The sequence below is a fragment of the Bos indicus genome, chromosome 19, assembly GCF_029378745.1.
Source record: "Bos indicus isolate NIAB-ARS_2022 breed Sahiwal x Tharparkar chromosome 19, NIAB-ARS_B.indTharparkar_mat_pri_1.0, whole genome shotgun sequence".
Lineage (NCBI taxonomy): Eukaryota > Metazoa > Chordata > Mammalia > Artiodactyla > Bovidae > Bos > Bos indicus.
In genome coordinates this window covers 27304381-27328184 of record NC_091778.1, presented here as the reverse complement: position 1 = coordinate 27328184, position 23804 = coordinate 27304381, and the positions used below count along the sequence as shown (strand labels likewise).

At 50.0% G+C, this 23804-nt stretch overlaps 2 protein-coding genes across 8 annotated transcripts in view; both read right to left on the bottom strand.

Annotated features, from left to right (window-relative positions):
• Nucleotides 1–640: 640 nt before the first annotated feature.
• LOC109574538 (uncharacterized) lies at nucleotides 641–2462 on the bottom strand. The gene has a single exon (XM_019982596.2). The coding sequence runs from the start codon at nucleotides 2209–2211 to the stop codon at nucleotides 1846–1848; it is 366 nt and encodes a 121-aa protein (XP_019838155.2). The 5' UTR covers nucleotides 2212–2462; the 3' UTR covers nucleotides 641–1845.
• A 5684-nt stretch (nucleotides 2463–8146) lies between these two features.
• The window catches only part of NLRP1 (NLR family pyrin domain containing 1), a 31898-nt gene continuing 16240 nt past the window's right edge, over nucleotides 8147–23804 (bottom strand). For 5 of the 7 annotated variants that reach the window (XM_019982483.2, XM_019982484.2, XM_070772889.1 and 2 more), the window contains 9 exons: nucleotides 22692–22781; nucleotides 20145–20233; nucleotides 19428–19590; nucleotides 17492–17715; nucleotides 14438–14700; nucleotides 13578–13703; nucleotides 12680–12821; nucleotides 9769–9813; nucleotides 8147–9365 (listed from right to left, as the gene is read on the bottom strand). In XM_019982483.2, the coding sequence (XP_019838042.2) occupies nucleotides 9049–9365; nucleotides 9769–9813; nucleotides 12680–12821; nucleotides 13578–13703; nucleotides 14438–14700; nucleotides 17492–17715; nucleotides 19428–19590; nucleotides 20145–20233; nucleotides 22692–22781 (1459 nt within the window). In that variant the 3' untranslated portion in view covers nucleotides 8147–9048. Of the gene's footprint in view, nucleotides 9366–9768; nucleotides 9814–10638; nucleotides 10775–12679; nucleotides 12822–13577; nucleotides 13704–14437; nucleotides 14701–17491; nucleotides 17716–19427; nucleotides 19591–20144; nucleotides 20234–22691; nucleotides 22782–23804 lie in introns of those variants that run through there. The other 2 variants (XM_070772891.1, XM_070772890.1) reach the window with 2 other exon arrangements.

Here is a 23804-nt window from a genome sequence, read left to right as displayed (position 1 = left end):
TACTGAAATACAGGGTCCAGATATCAAGGCAGGTAGTGATAACGGGATTCTGGGAAAATAGAACTGGGAAATGACAAGATCCTGCTGTCAGCAAACACTGAGCTTATAAAGGTACAAGCTGGTGAATTGGAGCAAATTCTAGAGCTCAGTGGGGGGGACTGTTGGGGGGCTTCCCTTATGGCTTAGCTGGTAAAGAATCCTCCTGCAGTGAGGGAAACCTGGGTTCGATCCCTGGGTTGGGAAGATCCCCTGGAGAAGGGAAAGGCTACCCACTCCATTATTCTGGCCTGGGGAATTCAGTCCATGGAGTTGCAAAGAGTTGGACAAGACTGAGCAATTTTCTTTTTATAGCTATTTAGCAGAGAAGGAAATGGCAACCCACTCCAGTGTTCTTGCCTGGAGAATCTCAGGGACGGTGGAGCCTGGTGGGCTGCCGTCTATGGGGTCGCACAGAGTCGGACACATCTGAAGCAACAGCAGCAGCAGTGGAGAGAGACGCTGTATCTTGGAATGCTGGGTAATAGGATGAAATTGGTTTTGGAGGGACAGTAGGAACGTGAAGATTATGGGGTGGAATTTGAAGCGGAATAGGAAGTTTGGTGGGCTCACTGCATAGTTGGAAATGAATAAAGGACAGAAATAGAGGAGACTGAAAAAGAATTTATTCCATCAGAGGTACCACAATTGCAGACATTTCCAAGTAAAGTATACGCTGTAGTAGAGAGCTATATTTTGACATTAAACATTCATGAGAAAACAGACGGCATGTGAGTAAATAACCTGTCAAGGTGGGTTTTGGTATTACGCCTTTTGGGTATGAGATGACAAACCCCTAGGGGTTGTGTGATTTCCTAGCGCGAATTCTCAGCAATCAGAAATCTCACTCTCTTTTGCGAGGCTCTGGAAGGGCTCCGGGCCAGGATAAGCAACCCCCACCCCCGCAATTCCTAAAGACGCAACGGCAACCCTTTGGACCCCCAGCCAGGGCCCCAAGCCTCATTCCGCGCGGCGCAGCGCGCAAGCTATGGGCCCGCGCGTCCCTGGAGGTCTGCAGTCATTGGTCCCAAGCGTCCAGGACACGACGAGGCCGTGACTTCCTGGCAGAACAGCTCCTTCGGCCTTGTTTCCGCTCGGTCCCGACATCGATAGCGTCATCAAAGCCCAAGGCAGGGAAAATGCAGTCCCGGTTAGCTCAAGTCTCTGGGGAGATGGTGCGCTACCACGACAAACGCCACTCACTGTATGCTGCGCCCTTGTGACGTCCGCTGCGCGCTCAGGTCCGCCAGGTCCCACGCACCGGGCTCTGTCTGCGTCTGCTCGGGGTGGGGTGGGGGGGCACAGCTGGCTCCTGGGAGGGGGGGTCGGGCGATGCATCACAGGAATCCGGCCCAGGCCAGGCCAGGGCGCCGACCCTCCCCGCGGGGCCCTCTCTGGAAGGCCGTGGGCCCGGGTCGGCTCATCCCTTAAAAAACAGAAGGTTGGACTCGCTGTACACGCCCCAGACACAAAACGACAGACTCCCTCTGCGTGCCTCCACCTCACACAGCGGTAGGGTCCAGAGACATTATCCTCATTATAAATGGGGATCCATCACACCGCGAAGACTCTAAACTCTGTGTTCCCGTCCCCTCGTCCCCAGGTGCTTATTTCATTAGCGACAGCTGCTTTGGCTGTTTCTACTGATGGACAGTTAGACAAAGGTGGTGACAAGCAGAGAAGAAAAGACACAAGCGTCAAAAGCTAGACGAAGGGGGTGCGGGGCGTCTCCAGGCACAAAATGCTGAGCACTTCCTTTCCTTTCCCTCCCGCCTCAGCCCTGCGCGCATCCCGTCCCGCCCGCGCCTATCAGGCAAGCTGTAAATGGATATAGGTAAAGATGCAGGAGGTGATGGAGAAGGCGATGGCCGCGTAGATAAAGATGGAGAGGTGCGGGAAATGGTCGAGATAGCAGCCTTCATCCAATGGAGGGGCCTCTTCCTGGGGCTGGGGGCGCGTCGCGCCCTTAGGCGGCTGCCAGGGGCGGGCCCCCTGCGCCTTCCCGCCAGTGCGCCGACCGGCCTTCCTGCCCGCGGCCCAAGCCGACTTGGGCCCACGGACAGCGGGGGGCTCTTCCGGAGGAGCCTTGTCAAACAGGCCTTCGGAGTCAGAGTCGGGGTCCGGGCGAAGCTGCTCGGGGTCCCAGGGTTTGCGCTGAAAGAGTTGGTCAGCCATTGGCGAGGAATACGGGGAGACGGGTATGTGGGTTCTCAGTGGTCCGGTCCTGGCAAGGTCTAGGCGCAGTGGGCGGCGACGGCGGGGCTGCGGCTGTATTTCAACCACCCGGGTGGGGGCGGAGCCGGGGGCCTCTGCAGGGTCTGCGCCACGTCTGTCTCAGTCGTGGAACCTCTTGTTTCTGGCTCGCGCTTCAGCTCCCAGCCTGTTGCAGAGGTTGGCTGTCCGGGTTCAACCTCCAGGATGCTCCAGGGCTGGCGCCTCGGGAATCTCTGTGTAACCTGGCTTGTTTCCATGGCAAACTGACCCGGGGGCGGGGGGTGGGGGGTGATGCAGGAAGCCGGTGGGGGTGCGAGCTGCTAACTGGGATCCGGGAGGGCGAAAAGGGGACTTGGGGCCGAAGAGGCTGAAATACAGACGGGCAGGATCCCAGTTCCACGCGGAGCTCCCTGGGGGTTTATTTCTCCTTTCAAAAGATATATTATGTGATCTTTTAAAATTAAAACATTTAACACATAGAGAAACTAATGCATAATCTTTGTAGAAAACGCAAAAGGTCGAAAACCCTATTGGAAAAAGAGTAACAAACCAAAGTCTCCCACAGTCTCGAGCCCAGAGGTAGTACAGTCAGCAGTGGTGGTGCTTTTCTTCCCGCTCCTCACCCACGAAGGCAGTATCCCAACCTTTTGGGTGTATCACATATGATTAGAAGATGAGGAACAAATACTTTCAAAGATCGCCTGAACTGAGCAGCCGGCTTCCCCACTGCCACCCCTACCCAGGGTCCTCTTGGCATCTGCAAGACTCTTCCACAGGTTCCATTGGTCTACCACAGATGGCTGGGTACCATCTTCTGGCATGTCTGTTGCACCCACGTTTCCAAAGCTGGTTGGTGTTCCCTTGTGGAATTGGGGGGAAGCAGCCACTAGGAGTTACTTGGGTCCCAGTGGTTGGGAGGGGTACATGGCAGGCCCTGCCAGTTGCTGCAGACCCAACTCTGCCATTCAGGAACTCATTCCCTCTTGGAACTGAAAGGCCCAGGGGAATCAGAACTAGCATGCTGAAACAATGTCATCAGGGTGCTGTCTCTCTCCATCTCACAGAGTTTTCAGGGACTTCTTGTGCGGCCAGAGTCTACCACATAGTGCACAGTGGTAGGTACTCAGATAAAATTTGTTGAATGAATGAATCGCAGTGAATGAATGGTTGTTGGCAGCAGCAGGATCACAGTCTCACAGTTTAGCAAGCCTAGCTGAAAGAGCACCTAGTTGGCTAGAGGTGGAATATATGGAACCGTTGTTGGGAATGTAAAATGGTGCAGCAACTTTGGAAAACAGTCTGGTAAACTGCATGAAAAGTTAAACCATTCACTTACCATACAACCCGGGAATTAATTCCACCCCAAGGTTTCTATCCAACAGAAATGAAAACATATGTCTGAATAGAGACTACATGAATGTCCATAGCAGTGTTATTGGTAATAGCCCCAAACTGGGAACAATCCAAATGTCAATCAAATGGTGAATAGATAAACAAAATGTTGACTATCTATGCAATCAGATAATATTCAGCAGTAAAAAGGAGTGAACTACTGAAACATGCTGCAATGTGGATGAACCTCAAAAACATAATAAGTGAAAAAACAAACAGATGAACATAGATGCAGATTGTATGATACATTTAAATGAAATGTCCAGAAAACAAAAATGAGATATCACCTCACACCTGTCAGAATGGCTATCATCAAAACCTCCATACATAACAAATGTTGGCCAGGATGTATAAAAAAGGGAACTCTAGTAGCGGTTTAGCAAGACAGAAAGTCATGAGGATAGTCATGTGCTTTGATGCAATCATCTTACCCCTTAATATTGATTTCAAGTCAACAGTCTAAAGGGTAAAGAAAAGCTTTCGGCAGAAAGATTCATACTGTTTATAATGGCAAAGACACTGGAGCAAACTCAATGTTGGAACAAGAGAAGAATACTTAATTAAATGATGGTGTGTATACTGCAGCCATAAAATTAAAAGACACTTGCTCCTTGGAAGAAAAGCTATGACAAACCTAGACAGTGTATTAAAAAGCAGAGACATCATTTTGCTGACAAAGGTCCGTATAGTCAAAGCTATGGTTTTTCCAGTAGCCATGTATGGATGTGAGAGTTGGACCATAAAGAAGGCTGAGCGTGGAAAAATTGATGCTTTTGAATTGTGATGCTAGAGAAGACTCTTGAGAGTCCCTTGGACAGCAAGGAGATCAAACCAGTCAATCCTAAAGGAAATCAACCCTGAATATTCACTGGAAGGACTGAGGATTAAGCTCCAGTACTTTGGCCACCTGATGCGAAGAGTCTACTCATTAGAAAAGACCCTGATGCTGGGGAAGATTGAGGGCAGCAAGAGAAGGAGACGATAGAGGATGAGATGGTTGGATGGTACCATTGACACAATGGACATGAGTTTGAGCAAACTCCGGGAGACAGTGAAGGACAGGGGAGCCTGGCGTGCTGCAGTCCATGGGGTTGCAAAGAGTTGGACATGAATTAATAACTGAACAACAGCAGTCCACTGCATGGTATCACACAGAGGCATCAGAGAGATTATTCTCAAAACTCTCAAGTAGCTTGAGGGGTGCTTGTCATGCTCTAAATCAAAGTCAGAAAAGCAAGATTTAAAACCACATGTGCTAGGATGACAAGATGAAAATGTATTCCTGCAGAGCAAGGTTAGAACAGGAAGAGTAAAGATGGTCATTTTTGAATTGTTTGGATGGTGAGATCATGGGGCAATTTCTAATTTTTCCAGACTTTGTTTACCATTGTTATACTATTTTTTTGTGCAACAAAAGCAATTAATAGATGAGAAAATGTAAAAATGGGCCCAATGGCCACTTGTCGGATTAACAATATCTTGCAATGTTCTGATTGGTGCCCACGCAGACTAAGGACAGTACCCAAGTGTCTGGATGGCCCCACATTGCCTAGCAACCACATGCTCAACAGTGGTTGCTAGGAAACCAGGGACAGAGACAGGACTCCTGACTAATACCCAGTGTCCATCGCGCTGCAAGCCTCTTCCCCTTGTTACTGAAAGCTTGGCCTCTCTGTACACCAATGCCAAATCAAATCTCAGAGACTGAGTTTTGGGTGATGTAGAAAAGGATAGCTTTATTGCTTTGCCAGGCAAATGAGGACACATCAGCATCGTCTCGAAATACTATGTGTCCTAACCTGGGAGGATTTGATAAGGGGTTTCATAAGACAGTCACAAGCCCTGTGTGTGTGTGTGTGAGTGTGCATGCGTTCTTAAAGAAAAAGATTATTCATGACAATTGTTCAAATAGTAAGGCAGAATTTACTGAGAACTACTGTGATAGATGGACTTCCCAGGTGGCTCAGTGGTAAAGAATCTGCCTGCCAAGCAGGAGATGCGGGTTTGATCCCTGGCTTGGGGAGATCCCCTGGAGAAGGAAATGGCAATCCACTCCAATATTCTTGTCTGGAAAATCCCATGGACAGAGAAGCCTGGCTGGCTATAGTCCATGAGGTTGCAAAAGTGTTGAAGTCGACTTAGTGACTAAACAACAACATTGTGATAGGTATAGGAACTTCTGTGATAGCGTTTGGCAGCAGAGGGGAGAGACTGGGCTCAACTCTGAATACAAGGAAAAGTTGGGGGTTCATAGCCAAGGACAGAGTGGGCTGGCTGAGAGATGGGGCAGTGGTAGTGGTGCTGGTGGTGTGTTTTCAGTGGAAACCTACTGGGAGAGTTGGTGCCAACAGGATTGTTGCTGAAGGCAGGCCAGAGTGATCAGATATCATGTGGAGGATGAGCAATTTAATCAGGTATCAAGGGTGGGCGATTCTGGATAAACTAAATTAGTAGGGTTCTAACTAAAACTGAACAATGCAAAAAAAATGACACAGAAGTCCAAGAGTCAAGGCCCAGTTGGGAAGAGGATTCAGAAGAGCCTAAGTAAAGTTCGGTCCAGGAAAGATTTTGTCAGTGGGTACATAAACATATATATGATTACAGAGATAGGGCTTCCCAGGTGGCTCAGTGGTAAAGAACCCGCCTGCCAATGCAGGAGACGCAGGATGTGTGGGTTCATTCCCTGGGTTGGGAAGATTCCCTGGAGTAGGAAATGACAACCCACTCCAGTATTCTTGCCTGGGAAATCCCGTGGACAGAGGAGCTGGGTGGGCTACAGCCCATGGGGTCGCAAAAGTGTCGGACACAACTCCTCGACTAAACGACAAACAGCAGAGATAGGAAAAAGGTGCGAAAGGAGATACCTAAGGCTGTTATCAGAATTCTCCATTTCTAGGGCACACAGCGGTAGCAGTACTCCCAACAGCAAGGATGTCTGTGGGCAGAGGTCTGACTCGAATGTCACCTTGTCAGGAAAGTCCTTCATGAACGTCGCTTCCTCAGAAAAGTCCTTTCTCCCTGAGTATTCTAAAGTTGTATGCTGTTCCCTCACCCCCAACTATCACCCTCTCCAATGTTTGTTTTCTCAAAAGTACCTAAGAGTATGTGAAATTATCTTCTTAATGAATTTATCTCATTTTTGGCTGTGCTGGGTCTTCCTTGGTATTCTCAGGCTTTCTCTAGTTACAGCAAGCAGGGGCTACTCTCTAGCTGCAGTGCACTGGCTTCTCACTGAGGTGGCTTCTCTGGTTGCGGAGCACAGGTCCTAGCATAGGGGCTTCAGTAGCTGTGGCTTGCAGGCTTAGTTGCTCGGAGTCACGTGGAATCTTCCGCAAACAATGACTGAACCCGGATCCCCTGTATTAGCAGGCGGACTCTTATCCACTCTATCACCAGGGACGTCCAAAATGGATTTATGATTTCTATTAATATTTCCTTACCACTGGAATATAAACTGCTCACCTGGAACATCCTCAGGCACAATGAAAGTAAGGTTTGTTGACTGACTGACAGTTGTCCACTGAATCAGTAGCTGTGGACTCATCTTACACATCAGTCCTTGCCATCCTCAACCGTTTCAGTAAGTATCATTATCTCCCTTTAACAGACCCAACAACTGAAGTTCACAGTGGTTTAGACTTTTCCAGGGCCACATCTAGTGGGTGAAGCCAGGATTTGGTTCCCAGCTCACTGCTTTCCCTCAGTACCCCAATTGTTGGTGATTAGGATGCAGATCCAAAGTAGTCAAGCATCTTTCCCCCAGTTCCGGACCTGCCTTTGTTTCTGGCCATTCTCCTCCCCCAAGACCTGCCCCACTTTTCAGTTGGCTGCCATGAAGATGGGTCCCGATCTGGGGATAGATTACTGGGCCTCTAGGAACAAGAGACACAATGGACTGGAAGGGAGGGAAGTGAGTAGGGGAGCCCCGCGGGAGAGGGCAGAGCAGGCAGACCCTTCCTCACACACCCTCACCCCTGACCTCCACCTCCTCTCTCTGTGGTCCCGTGAGCCCAGGTATTGGGCCGGAGCATACCCCGTGGTGGCGCCGCACCTGGGCTTTCCCCACACTTAGTCTGCAGAGGTCTCGGGGTCACCACCCTCCTAGCTAGGGAGAACATTCATCTGGATGCGCCCCCAGGAGGCCTCTCGTTAGAGGCCTGAGCTTCTCCGAGAGCTTGTGGGAATACCGGGAGGCCTGGGCACCTTTGCGTATCCTGGGGCCACCCTATTCCCAGCTGTGTTCTCCACTTCCTCTCTCTCATTCTGGAACTCATGCACACTTCAGCTCTCTGAGGCCTTGGGGCCAGTTGGGAGCGGAAAGAAAGGGCGGGTGGGTGTGAGTGAAAATAGAGGGTTTGTGTTTTGGAGTGTTCGATACTCTGTCATCTCGTGGTTTGGGGGAACGGTGTGTGTAGATACGTGTGCATGCCCGCCTGTTTGACCTTTGTTATCTGTTCTCCCTGTAGAAACGAACAACCCATGACTGACAGCTGACATCAACCAGAAGTTTTGATTTGCACCGCGACATTTCCCCTGACTTTATTTGGGAGTTGTTGCCAAGTCACTTTCTGCACTCAAATATTTTGTGACTTGGGGAGACATCTCTGCATTATCCCATAAGTTTGCTGGTCTGTGTGGAACAGGATGTCCCGGGAGTGGGACCACAGCCCTCCAGCCACTGTCTTTGAGGAGGGGTTGCCTTGGAGCCTTGGGGGTAAACCTCCCTCTTCATGGCCCCTTTGATGGGTGGGCCTGGGGCTGTGGGTTTGGGGGAGCCTGGAAAGTAGAGACACCCTTGGTCACGCCTTCTGCATGTAGGAGCCTCTGTGTCCCTTTCTGTTCTTGGCCTGTCTACAGGTTGGTGGGTGGGCTTGAGTTCTCCTGGGAATGAACCTGAGGAGGGCCCTGAGGGGAGCGTGGGTGCCCCAGCCCTGGAAGGACAAGTGAAAAACCAATCTGTTTTTGTTTCTGTTCACAAGCCATTCAAAACCCCTAAGGTGTCCATTTCCATTGTCCGTCTCCAGCCAGATGCCCCCAGGCCCACGTTCTCTCTGCTCCTCTCTGCCTCTGGAGAGCACAGGGAGGACTCTGGGTTTGGCGGCTGTGGCCAGCAGACCAGGCTCTTAGGCTAGGCTTCTACAAGGTCTGCAGAAGTCCTGCCAGCTCCAGATGGACATTCTCTGAGATGCTGTCGTTTCACCTGGACAGCTGGTCCATGAAAGCCAAGGGAGGCCGTCTGGGTTCCTGTGTGGCTTTCCTGGGCAGGGCAAGGTAATGCCCAGCAAAGGCATCATCATCATCAAAGTTTTCTTTAGGCCTAGAAGGCAACTCAGATGGTAACTTGTTTCCTGATGAACAACAGACCCAGGTGCTCTCAGGCAGAGCCAGGACTCACAGCCCAGCTTGTCAGGAGCCCGGCCTGGTCTCTTCACTGCCCCACTTCTCCCAGAGTTCCATGATTAGGTGAGGATGGGTCTCCTTCAGGGCTTGGTAGAGGCGATCTTTGCAGGCCCAGTCCCAGGATCGGCTGAAACCAAACAGCCTCCGCATCTGGCCTGGTGCAGTGGTCTCTGCCCGCACCCCCTCATACTGTTCTTCGCTCAGCACCTGTCCATGCAACTTGTCCAGGATAGGGTCCACGGATGTCACTCGAGCCACCAGCTGCTCCCGATGTCGGTCCACAAAGTGCCTCAATCTCAGGGCAGCTGGGGAGTCAGGTGAGGCTGGAAACAAACAAAGAAAGGCTAGTACCACTGCTCCTTCCTCTGACCCTCCATCTCCACTTCTCTTCACTCAGCTCATCTGCATCCCTGGCTTCCTTCTGCCCTGTAAAGGCATTTGACCACGAGAAAGCCACTTTTGCCCTCCCTCACATCAGCACCTGGCCATTCTGCTTGAGCTTGGGGTGGGGTTCTCGGTGGAGGCATTTGAGGTGGTTTGGTGGGAGGTACCAGGGCCCCCATGGGCAGGAGTGAGGGGCATGGGGTACACAGCACTCTCCAAGGCTTGACTGCTTGTGAGGTTTGCAAGAGAGTCTTTCCTTCCTCTCTTCCCAACTCTCCAGGACCTTAAAGAACACCCCAGAACTGCCACTGGCTCATGTGGTCTCTAACAGCTGTTACTGACCTCTGAGGCCTGGAGAGACTGGAGTAACTGCCCGTCTGAGATCTCCTGGAGGGAAACAGAGATGAAGAAGGATCTGTAACAGTGCTGGTTATTTACACATATGATACTCCTCTAAACTCCTACCTACTTCTGAGATTTCTCTCATTCTGAGAACAAGCTACGGATAAATTCTGATAGAATCTGGAGTAAGGGCTGGAAGGGCCTTTAGAGATTATCCAGGTGCATCCCTTCCTTATGCATATGGGGAAACTGAGGCCCAGAGGCCATGATTAGACAGAGGGTGGGAGAGAGATAGGAGGCATCCAAGTGAACAGCAGCAGTTTCTCTCAGCATCCCAGACACGGTTTATCCAGTGTTGTCCTGAAGGGAACCCTGGTAGAGAACTAACCAGGGTTTAGATAGCTTAAACTATCTAAGATATCCTTAAATAGTTTAAGGACGTCTTAAACTTCTGAACAGACATCTATCTCCTTGCCCATGTTGGCCTTCTAGATTCACACAGATCAAATCTGTTCTGAATTTTGATGTCAGAAGATCAAGGGACTTCCCTGGTGGTCCAGTGGCTAGGACTGTGTGCTCCCAACACAGAGGGCCTGGGTTCAATCCCTGCTTGGGGAACTTAGATCCCACCTGCTGCAACTAAGAGTTCATGTGCCACAACTAAAAATTTGCAATGCTGCAACTGAGACTGGCCCAGCCAAATACGTAAATAACTTAAAAAAAGAAGAAGAAAACCTTAGCACTTGGGAGTCATGGGATAATTTCAATAGCAAAACAACAGAAATAAGTCAAGGGGCTTAGACAGTTACTTGCATAAGGCGAGGAAGGGGCTGTTCACAGCAGCTCATGTGGACAAGGCCTGAAAGTCTGAGCAGACTCAGATTCACTGTGACCTGATGGTCTGTGGAGGTGGGCTCCAGGAGCATCAGGTTCATCTGGAGGGTGGAGGAGGGTATTCCATGTCCTCCCTGAAGACTGGACACTCAGGGAGCCCATCCTGGCTCATCTGTAAATGGGAACATCTACCAGGAGGGTGTCCGGATGGCAAAGAATTAAAAAACCAAAATACAGGAGGAATGATGGGAGGAAGTAGAGAGATTTGACTTGCATAAGAGGAGACTTAGGGGAGGCCTTGATCCCAGTCTTCAAGTATCTTTTCTTGATACTTTCTCCTGGGCTCTCCCAGGAGAAACAGATAAGAAATAGAAATAGATCTGTCAGTTCCAAGGCACAGAATCAAGATAGGCAAGGATGTTGGCTTAATACGAGGAAGAAGAATAATATTGCTCCTCTTTACTAGGGACCACTGGGCTTTCCTTTACTATTTCCAGCTCAGATGGAATCTGAGAATCCACCTGCAAATGCAGGAGACCCAGGTTCGACCCCTGGGTTGGGAAGATCCCCTGGAGAAGGGAATGGCTACCTGCTCCAGTATTCTTGCCTGGAGAATTCCATGAACAGAGGAGTCTGGTGGACTACAGTCCATGGAGTCACAAAGAGTTGGACGCGACTGACTGACCAACACTTTTGCTTTTTACTAGGGACCACAGCATGATACATGAACATACCTCATTTTATTTAATCTTTCCAACAATTCCATAGGTTAGGCATTGTGATCCTCACTTTACAGATGAGGAACCCAAGTTCAAGTGAACTAGGTAATTTTCTTAAGATGACCCAGCAAGTAAGGGCCCTAGCTAGGGCTGGTGAGTTCTCCACCTGTGTCTGCACTCAAGCTGGGACCAAGTAAAGTCCATTCTCTTTCTACCACTGTGATGCCTGTGCAGCTCAGGATGGAATGTGACCAACAACTGACAAAGGCTGTTTGTCCTAGGAAGGACTGTGTGTCCTAGGAAGGACTGTCCAGGAGATTTTGTTTCTTGGGGGTGTTGGTGTTGGATTAAGAGACTGTAAAGTTTCTTCCGTTCCCAAGAGTTCAATATTTGGATTCCCTTTTGCCTGCCTTGACAATAACTGAATGATCCTGGTTAGAGTATCTGATATTGCCAGAACTGGCCCAATCCACACAACCATACAACCATGTAGCATCTACTTGTTCCTCTTTTTTTTTGGCCACATGGCATGTGGGATCTTAGTTCCCAAACCAGGGATTGAACTTGTGCCCCCTGCAGTGGAAGTTTGGAGTCTTAATCACTGGACCACTAGGGAGTCCCCTAGTTCTTCCTCTTTCATCTACCTTCCAAGCTCTCATGAGAAACTGCCAAAAACCTTGTGGGTATCAAAGTCTATTCAAGGGCAGAGTGGACACATATGGTGCAAGAGAGAGAGAGAGAGCACAGGGCTTACAGTCAGGTTAACCTGAGTTCCGAAGAACTGATACTTTCGGACTGTAGTGTTGGAGAAGACTCTTGAGACTCCCTTGGACTGCAAGGAGATCAAACAGTCCATCCTAAAGGAAATCAGTCCTGAATATTCATTGGAAGGACTGATGCTGAAGCAGAAGCTCCAATACTTTGGCCACCTGATGTGAAGTACTGACTCATTGGAAAAGACCCTGATGCTGGGAAAGATTGAAGGCAGGAGGAGGGGACAATAGAGGATAAGATGGTTGGATGGCATCACGGACTCAATGGAGATGAGTTTGGGTAAACTCCAGGAGTTGGTGATGGACAGGGAAGCCTGGCATGCTGCAGTCCATGGGATTGCAAAGAGTTGGGCATGACTGAGCGACTGAACTGAACTGAACTGAACTGAACCTGAGTTCCAATTCTGCTCCTATCAGTTGTTGTCACTAGGAAAAGGCACAGAACTCCCCTGGACTATTTCTTTTCATCAGCAAGTTGTGATAATACAAACTCTCTCTTTCACACACACACACACACACACACACACACACACACTCTTTGACTTTCTCTTGTCCCACCTCTGTGCTCCCTGGACTTGACTTTACCTGGCTTCACCAAGGCTTCCCACACCACAGTCCCATCTTTCTTGCTTCTTATTTGCAACCTGATCCCTGACCTCAAATGGCGAACGTAGAACTCAGAGAACAGCTGAGATTCTCTGGGGCTCCGATAGCAGAGCTCCAATTCCTGCAGAGAGAGAGAGAATCACTGAGTGAGAAGCCACCTTTCAGTCTGCTAGTAAGATCTTTCACCTGACACCTCACTTGGCCTTGCTTAACCTCACTTAGCCCTGACCATTTCCTGGACTGAAGTCAATCTTTAGACCCTGCTTTTTTCTTTCTTTTTAAAATCCTTATTTATTTTTGGCTGCACTGGGTCTTTGTTGTTGCCCAAAGGCTTTCTCTAGTTGTGGAGAGTTGGGGCTAGTTCCCTGACTAGGGATTGAACCTGGGCCCCCAGCACTGGGGGTGTGGGGTCTTTTTTTGGTGGGGTGGGGGAGAGTGGGGGTGTATGGAGTCTTAACCACTAGACTGCCAGGGAAGTCCTTGGTGGCTTTAATTGGAGGTCATTGTCACTCTATAGCCCAACTCTTCCCAATGTTGTCCCCATCCTGAATGTGACCCTCCCCAACTTCCTGTCTCCTACCCTTTGAAGCATTCCTGCTCACCCTAAATCTCACTTGCTGTCTGTGTCGTGCTTAGTCACTCAGTGGTGTCCAGTTCTGTGAACTATAGCACACCAGTTCCTCTGTCCATGGGGATTCTCCAGGAATCAAACTGGGGTCTCCTGCATTGCAGGCAAATTCTTTACCAGCTGAGCTACCAGGGAAGCCCCACTTGCTGTTTGCCCAACCCCAGTTCACCCGGTCCCTGGGAAAGCTCTGAGACCATTTCTAAGCAAGAGCTCTGACCCCAGGGATGGCTGACCACCTGGGCTGCTCACCTCGGGCAGTATTTCCAGCTTCTCTGAACCAGACACAATGTAGCGGGAGCCCATGTAGAGTGGGGTCAGCGGGGGTGGCTTGTGAATTCGCACAAACTGGAACATCTTTTCTTCATTGTCTATGGCCTGAGGAGTACAGAACAAGGATCAAAGCAGATATGTCTGGACCCTGACTCAGATTCTGCCTACAGAACCTGGTCTGAACAAAGTGAGATGATGTTTCTGTGTGTTTGTGTGGGTGATGCGGGTTGTACCACCCCTGCTGGCTTCCCACCCCCCACCCATGCTTGGCCTCTGCTGTGCTCAGGGTGAGAGCTGGGGCATTGTTGGAGAAGACATGGTAACAGAGGAAAAGAGACAGTTCTAAGCTCCAATACTTTGACTACCTGATGCGAAGAGCCAACTTATTGGAAAAGACCCTGATGCTGGAAAAGATTAAGAGCAGGAGGAGAAGGGGATGACAGAGGATGAAATGGTTGGATGGCATCATCAACACAGTGGACATGAGTTTGAGCAAACTCTGAGAGACGGTGAAGGACAGGAAAGCCTGGAGTCCATGCTGTAGTCCGGGGCATCACAAAGAGTTGGACATGACTTAGTGACCAAACAACAACAATAACAATAAGCATGGAAACCACCCATTCTTTTGACTCCTGGGAAGAGGCTTGTCCTGAGATGAGTGATGGTGTGGCAGAGTCAGCCAGAGGAGACGGGAGCAGGATAATTTACCCATGTCAAGGTTCCTGTTTATAAGTAGCCCATCCCAGTTCCCAGTTGACCCATCTAGGGGACTCTTTGGTTGTGTTTCCTGTTTGCTGTCAAGCCCACCCTGGCCCAACCTTTCTGGCTCTTATTGCCACCTTCTGAATGGAGCAATCGCTGGGGATCAGGTAGAGGTGGAAGGTAACTTCTTCAGGCTGGAGGTAATGGTAGAGCAACACAGTGGAGGTGATGGGAATGAAGCGCAGGGCAGTTTGGACCATCCTCAGTAGAACTCCCATGGGCGAGAAGCTGGGGTTTTCCAGGACGGCGTAACATGGCGTCACTCTGGCTGGCTTCTCCAGGAGCATCCCCTCCTCTTTGAAGTGGGCCACTTGAAACTGGGAGATGTCCACATCGTTCCCTGTCAAGGGATGGATATGAGAGGCAAGGACTTAGTGCCTCCCTGAGTCAGACTTGGCTGGGGGAGTGACGTACTTGAGTGTAGGCTCAGTGGCCTTCCTAGGGAAGCCATTGTACACAGGCCTGCCACCTTTGGGGGCCTCAGGCAATACTGTCTCTGGGGTGGGAGCACCACAGAAACTCCCTTTAGCCAAACCCATACAGAGGACCAGCCCCTGGCCCGGGAGTCGGGAAAGCTATGGACCCTAGGGTTACTGGCTGATGTGGATTCTCTAACCATGAGGGCCACCGAGTGATGTTGGAAGGTTTGACTCCAGGCAGAGGGAGGACAAGGAGGAGGAAGGGACAGTGAGGAAATGGAGCATCCAAGGGCCACCCACCATTCATAGTCTTCTTTTAGGGAAGAACCCCTTCCCCACCAGTGTGGGGGGTCTCAGCAGGAGACAAGCTGGGCCTCCCACCCTGGAAGCTGTTATTCCCTGGTGGCTATGATGCAGGCATGTGACCAAAACTTGAGTAAGTGAATGCTCCTTACCAGGACCTGGATCTAGAGGGAATGAAGAGAGATTCTTTCGGCAGTAGCAGTGGGGTCAAGAGTCCGGCGGCCACCATGGCAGGAGGGTCCTGCGATGGCTGTGCCTGCAGCACAGGTTTCTTCCTAGTTTTCTTGGTTCTCAGCATCCTTGCACACTGCCTGCTTTTTTTTTTTTTTTTTTAATGTTGCCTAATCTTTTGCTAAGTCTACAAGTTACTCAGGAATCTTTTTATATATTCCTTTCCTGCCTAAATCAGCCAGAGTTAGTTTGCAGTCAAGAAGTCTGACAAGGCATGGACACTGATGAGTTTGAGATGAAGAGACAGCTTGAGAGATGAAGGCTGGTAGTGGGAGAGACACAGGCTTAGAAATCAGGAGTCCCGGTTGCATCTCTGTGTTGCTTGGCAACTTCAGCAATGCAGTGGTTTCCAGGTAGCAGAAGGACATTGAGCAAGCCAGGCAAGGCCCTTAGGCTGATGGGCACCAGTCAGAACATTGCTGACTGATTTTAATCCCAGAAGAGGCACCCAGAGAGCACATTCATTGCTTTTTTTGTGTGTGAAAATATCACCATCTGACAAAATGCTGAAGAATTGACTAAATACAACTATAATTACCATCTTCCTCTTTTCCACTAGTCTTTCTTTGAAGCAACACCTTTTCATGTTTCTGTCATAGCCCATGGATTTTTTCGATTTCTCATCATTGTGTGTCTTCCTCTTAGAATCATGGTGAGTATCCCTGCCTGTCATGTGGGAGACTGGGGTTCAATTCCCCAATGGGGAGACTAGAGTACTACCTTTTGGGCTTCCTTGGTGGCTTAGATGATAAAGAATCCACCTGCAATGTGGGAGACCTGGGTTGGGAAGATACCCTGAAGGAGGGCATGGCAACCCACTCTAGTATTCTTGCCTGGAGAATCCCCATGGACAGAAAAGGCTGGTGGTCCATGGGGTCACAAAGAGTCAGACACAACTGAGCGACTAAGCACAGCACAGCACAGAGAAGTCACATCTTTCAGTGATCATAGAAATTTCCTGGCAATTCTCTTTGAATATTTCATCTTCTCCGTTCTCTCTGCCATATCCTCTGGAATTCTGATTAGGTGTATTCTAGGCCTCCTCATAGTATCCTATCCTCCATGTCACTTAATCTTTTTTTTTTTTTTTTAATGTTTTCTTATTTTCTTTAATTAGCTTTTTTCCAAATCTGATTTATCATTTTTAATGATTTATTGCTTTTTGCTTATTTTTCCCCAGGGTGATTTCTATAAGTATATGGGGTTGCAAAGAGTCGGACACGACTGAGTGACTGAACTGAACTGAACTGATGGTGGTTTAGTCGCTAAGTCATGTCAAACTCTTGGGACCCCATGGACTGTAACCCAACCAGAATACTGGAGTGGATCGTCATTTCCTTTTCCAGGGGATCTTCCCAACCCAGGAATTGAACCCAGGTCTTCTGCATTGCAGGCAGATTCTTTACCAACTGAGCTATGAGGGAAGCCCCATAAGTATATGAAACACATTTATTTTGTGTTTTGTTTCTGATAACACAAAAAGTGCGAACTCTTTATGGGATCGATTCTTATTATTTTCTTATTTTTAAGTTATTTTAATTAATGTATTCATTTAACAGGACCAGTTCTGGTACCTGTGTTTCTTCTGGTCCTCCTTTGTGATGCCTTATTTACTGTTTGTAGTTTTTGACTGTGACATTATTTTTTATAATGTTTTATTTTCAGAATAATTGATATCCGCTCCCTGTTGTATTTATTTATGGCTTTCCCTGGGTCTTCGTCACTGCACACAGGCTAATTGCAGCAAGTGGGACTTCTCTGCCCGCAGAGCATGGGCTCTAGAGCACAGGCTCAATAGTTGTGGCACACGGGCTTAGTTGCTCCACGGAAAGTGGGATCTTCCCGGACGAGGGATTGAACCCATGTCTCCTACATCGACAGGCAGATTCTTACCTGTACCACCAGGGAAGTTCAATGTTAGCTTGTATTGTACTTTCTATTTAGGGAAGCCTTTAAGTAATTCAGGCAAAAATAATTATGAATCTGGGGACAAAAGTGCTTCAAAAAAGATATGCCCAGAGCACCATGGAATGAGAGAAAAGCTGTCTCCATTTCTGTTAATCCTTTCTCAGTCTCTCTAAGGAAGCCATGAGTCCCCCTCAGGACATCACCTCCAAAGCCCCTTTCAGGCCCATTCTTACCACCATCACCTTGCTCCCGCCTCTCCCCCCTGCTTACCTCGGAAGGCCACAAAGTGAGGGAGGAACACGGCTGCCACAGCGCCTGGTTCAGCCTTGATGTCAAACAGAGGCCCTGCAGCCAGCCAGCTGCGCTGTGGGAAATTCCTGTTCAGGAACTGGTCCCAGGCACAGAATTCAATTTCAACGGTCACTGGCCCTCTCACCTCAAAGCGGAGACCCGTGTTGGGCCAGTGGTAGAAGCCGGCCATGGGCAAGTGAACGCTGTGAAAAATGGGGAGAAGTGGACACTGGATTACTGTACCCAGACTCACTGAGCACCTACTGGGTGCTAGGCCCTGTGCTGGGCACTATGGATCCTACAGAGTGGCTGTAAGCCCAGACATTGAAGTCAGATGGATTTGAATTTGAATACTGGATAGCATGTTGAAAAGCAGAGACATTACTTTGCCAACAAAGGTCTGTCTAGTCAAGGCTATGGTTTTTCCTGTGGTCATGTATGGATGTGAGAGTTGGACTGTGAAGAAAGCTGAGCGCCGAAGAATTGATGCTTTTGAACTGTGGTGTTGGAGAAGACTCTTGAGAGTCCCTTGGACTGCAAAGAGATCCAACCAGTCCATTCTAAAGGAGATCAGCCCTGGGATTTCTTTGGAAGGAATGATGCTAAAGCTGAAACTCCAGTACTTTGGCCACCTCATGTGAAGAGTGGACTCATTGGAAAAGACTCTGATGCTGGGAGGGATTGGGGGCAGGAGGAGAAGGGGACAACAGAGGATGAGATGGCTGGATGGCATCACCGACTCGATGGACGTGAGTTTGAGCGAACTCTGGGAGATGGTGATGGACGGGGAGGCCTGGCGTGTTGCGATTCATGGGGTTGCAAAGAGTCGGACCCAACTGAGTGACTGAGCGACTGAACTGAACTGAACTGGCTCCCCTGGGCTTCCTGGGTGGTGCTAGTGGTAAGGAACCCGCCTGCCAATGCAGGAGACGCAAGCTGTGAGATTAAAGCAGCACAAGTCAAATACAACACGTGGGCTGTCTTTGGATCATGATTAGAACAAATCATCTGCAAAGACACACTTTATACAATTGACCAGATTTGAATAAGGATTGGACATTGGACGGATATGAAAGGCTTAATTGTAAACTTCTTGACATGTGAAAAATGACATTGTGGTTATGGACGAAAAGGTCTTTATTTGACCTTTTTGAAAGGTATCACAAAAAATTTAAAGCAAAAAGCATCCATTTCTTTGGACTTAAAAATATTGTGAAAAAAGGGGCGGAAAGTGGATAGTTGAAACAAAGTTGGTAAAATGAAGGTTGAAGCTGAATAGTGGGTACATGGAAGTTCCCTGGACTCCACTTGTATGTCTATTTAAAAATTTTCATAACAAACTCTCTTTTTCTAGGGACTTCCTTGGTAGTCCATTGGCTAAGACCCTGAGCTCCCAATGCAGGGGGCCTGGGTTCGATCCTTGGTCAGGGAACTAGATCCCACGTGCTGCAACTAAGGCCTGGCACAGCCAAAAATAAATAAATACAAATAAATATTAAAAAAATCCCAACCAACGTTCTTCCTCCCCCATCCAAAGTGAAGTGAAGTTGCTCAGTCGTGCACGACTCTTTGCGACCCCATGGATAGTAGCCTGCACCAAGCTCCTCTGTCCATGGGATTTTCAAGGCAAGAGTACTGGAGTGGGTTGCCATTTCCTTCTCCAGGGAATCTTCCCAACCCAGGGATCGAACCCAGGTCTCTCACATTGTAGACAGACGCTTTACCGTCTGAGCCACCAGGAAGCCCAAACCCCTTCTTTTTTCATAATAAAACACCAACCAACATCTCAGCTCTGTCTTTCTTTGCATGGTGGCGTGGTGAGGGGATACAATGGACCATGAATGGGGTGCAGACTGTCTGTGGGGACCCAGCATGGGGATGGAGGGGGTGGGACAGGCCAGGCCCCCTCACTTACCGGTACAGGCTCCTCTCTTCGTCAACCGCCTCGGTAGCCACAGGCCCTGTGGGGCCCCAGAGGTCATCCTCGGTCCCCAGAGACTCCATGTGCTCGTCCTCCGGAGGGGCAGGAGAAGACGGACAGAAGAGCCTCACCTGTGCTGCTTGAGGAGAGCTGCCCTCTGGAGCAGACAGGGCAGCGGCCAGCTTTAGGTTCTTCTGCCTGGCTGCCCCCTAGGCTAGACCACAGAGGGGGCCTTCCCAAGGCCAGTCTGCCTGCTATCCAAGGGGGCTCAATCCTGGTGCCTCCCCTTGCCCAAACCCTCCTCCCTCCCCTTTCTCACTTCCCAGAATTGTCGCTCTTCCCAGCACGCCCCGGGTGGTTAGCTTCTGAGGGGAACAGGGCTCCAAAGATGGACAGGCAGGGATGGAGAGGGGATTCCAGGCTTTAGAAGCCCAGAGTGGGCCTTAAGAGACTGGGCTCTGGTTCAGAGTATGAGTCATGCTGTGGATATTTAGGAGAGGAACAGTCCAGCCCCCTGAGGCTGGAAGAGAGTGAAGCAGAAATCCTGCAAGGTTCGGGTAGTGGAAGATCTCTCATGGAGTCTCCCTTAGGTGTCTCTGTCCCACTCCAGAGGCAGGAGGGTGGAGGGAATGACCTTTCATAGCTGCCATCACCCCCTCTACCCCTGCAAGCCCATATCATGATGCTCCCAGTCTGGCCCCTTCAAACTACCTGATGCTTGTCTCTGCCGCTTGAGGGAGGATGTATCACTCATCTCTGCTCCACCTGGGCCCTCGTGAAGGATCCTCAGACTTGGCTTCCTGGACAGAATTCATTCTCCCTGAGATCGTGGAGGATTCTGGGGGCTGTCTCCACAACATCCCCATTTGAGTTCAACTCATCGGAATTTCAACTCCTGATCCCCATTGGGCTTCTCCTGTAGTCCCTGCTTCCATGAATGGCCCCCATCCACCCAGCTGTTTATACCAGAACTGAGGCATCATCCTGACTTCTCCCTTGGCCATTCTGAGAGCTGACTGATCACCTTGACGCAGCCTCCAAAACAGCTCTTTTCTCTTCTCTCCACCTCCACGGCCTCCACCCTGTTCCCAGGCCCTGGCATCTGTGGCTGGAACCACTGCCTCATCTTAAAGTGTTCCCTGTTTTTGCTCTTGACCCTCAGTCCACTGTCCACTCAGCAGCTGATCTGAAAATGGGAACCTGGCACAGAACTTTGATGCTGAAGCCCTGAAATGTCTATTGATTTGGGGAGTAAGATCGAAATTCTTAATGTGGCCCAGAAGATATTAGGTACTGCTTCCCATCCCCAGCCCCACCTGTGCCAGTTTCCCTGCCCCCATGGCTCTAAATCAGTGTTAAAAATCACCTGAAGGCCTGGGTTAGAACATGGATTCCTGGGCCCACCCCAAGATTCTGACTCAGCAGGTCTGGAGTGGGGCCTTTCTACTGAGCTCCTTACTGTTGCTACTGAGCTCCTTACTGTTGCTAAGTCATGTCTCTTTTGCCACCCTATGGACTTTAGTCCGCCAGGCCTCTCCGTCCATGGGACTTTCCAGGCAAGAACACGTGGGTGAGTTGTCCTTTCCTTCTCCAGGGGATCTTCCTGACCCAGGGATCAAACCAGAGTCTCCTGTTTCGGTAGGTGGGTTATTTACTATTGATCCGCCCAGGAAACTCTGCCAGCTCCCAGGGGATGTTGATTCTGCCGCTGATTCTGAGGACCACACTTTGAGTAGCTCTGCTCCAGGTCCCTGATCTCCTATTCCTCAAAGAAGCTAAGCTCAGTGCCTCTACTGAAACGGCAAGTAAAACATGAACCAGCTTAAACTGGTTTTGCCGCCTTTAAATAAGTTGATTAATTCAGCCTTGAGTTATTTAGATAGCACCCCCACGCAAGACAGAATCTATGTCTCCAGTATACAGAACCCAGAATCTTCAGTCTACAGAACTTAGAGAATAGAAATGTTGCCCCAGGAGCCCTTTTGGGGGCTAGAAGTCCTTCAAAAAAGGAAGATCTGGCTTCCAGCAGTGCAAATAGCTTGTTTGGCTTATTCGAAACTAGCCAATCAGCTTCCAAGATTGACATTTCTCTAAACCCCTTAAATGTCGCCCTGAATCCTGGATCGATTTGAGAGCCTCACCTCCTGTGCTCTTGCTAGTGCACCTTGCAATAAAGCTCTTTCTTTTCTCAAAAACCAGTGCCCTAGTCTTGGCTTCTATGCACTTCAGGCATTTGGCTCTTATTCAGCAAGCTACACCACCTCTGCCTGGAATCAACCCCTTCCGGGCCCAGCATGCCCCTCCCATCCTTCAGAGCTCAGCTCAGCTGCTCTGCATAGAATCCAGTGGGCCCATCAGTGTCCTTAGAGAATTCCAGATGTAGTTCTTTGGGCGGAGGTGGGAAGCGGGGGTGGAGGTGGGGGTGGGGAGGGAATAATTTGCACCTGCTGGGCTGAGCTCCTGGAATTTGGGCCCTTGTTCACTGCTGTGTGCCTCACACGTCGTGTGAGGGATGCAGGGCATGTTGTTCTGTGACAAGTAGATCCTCCTAAAGCTAGGAGCCCTTTCCTTTCCTTTTCAGGTGAGGCACAGCTGAGGAGATTCAGGGAACAGTTGCCCTTTGTGGTCACAGGTCGAAATGCACCAAACTGGAAGAACGTGGGCGCTGCAGCAGATTCCCTGGGGAGGAAGAGGGATTCTCCCATCTCTGGGGTTCAGCCCTCCAGCCTCTCTGGCTGTGTGTCTATATGTATTGGTGGGTGAGGGTCGGGGTGGAGGTGGTCTGGCTCTTCCTAGACTCTCTCTCTTTGTCTTTGCCTCCCCCTGGTGGTCATTGCTTTCCAAGTTCCAAATCTCATCAAGGCACCCACTCACTTTTTTTTGTTTTTAAATCTTCTTATTGGAGGAGGCAATGGCAACCCACTCCAGTATTCTTTCCTGGGAAATCCCATGGACACAGGAGCTTGGCAGGCTACAGTCCATAGGGTCACACAGAGTCGGACACGACTGAAACGACTTGGCACATGCACATTCATCTAAGGGAAAGGTTTAAGCAGAGGAGTGGCATAATTCCGTTCGCACTAAACAAATCAACGCCCAAACCTCTCTCTGGCTGCCGTGCTTTCTTGGTTTCTTCCCGGCTCTGCCGTGTCTACCTCCACCCCACATGTCTTTCCCCATCTCTTGGTTCTGGACCTGCCCCAAGGACTCAGCCGGGCCTGGAACAGCAGGAGGGGGTTCTGAGTCTCCCCACCTTACCATATCCCGGAGACTAGCAGCTGAGGCTTCTGCCTCTCCAGGGCCCTCAGCATCTTGGTCACCTCCTCGCTCAGCTGAGTCTGGTCCAGCCTGCAAGCACAAAGGAAGCCTGGCTCTCCCGGGACCCCTGTGTGATCCTGAGGTCCCTGGGGGCTCAGGATGGTGAAATCTGCCACCTCCTAGAGGAAACTATTGCAGATTGGGTTTGCTCAGGATTGGGCTCTGAGATGGCAAGTGGAGTGAGGTTTACTAGGCAGTGTTCTTGGATCAACACCAGGGTGGCGGGGAGAGGGAAACAGGTCTGGGCAGAGAGGAAGAAGTTGGGCTGTGATGTCGTCTCAGTGGAGACCTCAGCCAAGGCTACTGGAGGCTCTGAAGTCGGGATGATCCCTCAGAGCTGTCCCAAATTGGGGAGAGGGACTGGGTCGTTATACCCTGACATTGGTCAGGCCTGGATGCAGGTGACTCCAGGAAGGGGATGAGATCTTGGGAGAGGGGGCCCTTGTAGGCAAATGTCATCCCAGTAGCTGGCTGTGAATCCTAAGCATTCCCAGTGGCTTAGGATTACATCCTCATTCCTGGAGAGCATCTGGGCAGCGGCTCACTGCGTCCACCACAGAACACCCATTCCCCACAGCCTCAAGATGACCACCCAAGGGTAGGTCCTGGGATTTCCTGCTCAGAGGCTAGATGGTTTGCTGGAAAGGAGAGTGCCCTGTTTCCGTTCTCCTGGCCTTGTGTTCTGGGCTGCTTCAGATTTCAGATAGCTGTTGCTCTTTCTGGGCCCTCGTGTCCCCCTTTCTAACATAGACAGACGTGCTCCACCTGTCGTGAGCTGTGGACAGGACACACTGTAGAGGGCAGTGCACACCGAACTCATTGCTGTGATCAGAGCTAGTGTGCCCTAGGGAGAGGATGGACACCCCCCACCCCCACCCCTCCCCGTAGATGGCTGTCCCTCCCAGTCCAGTCCCAGAACTCCGGGAGGAAGGAAGCAGAAACCTTCACAGGACCACAGAGCACAGGATGCTCTGAGGCAACCCAGGTCTGACCAGTAACCAGTGAGCTGGCCACAAATTCAGATGTCCCGGCTGCGGCTAAGCTCTGGAGAGG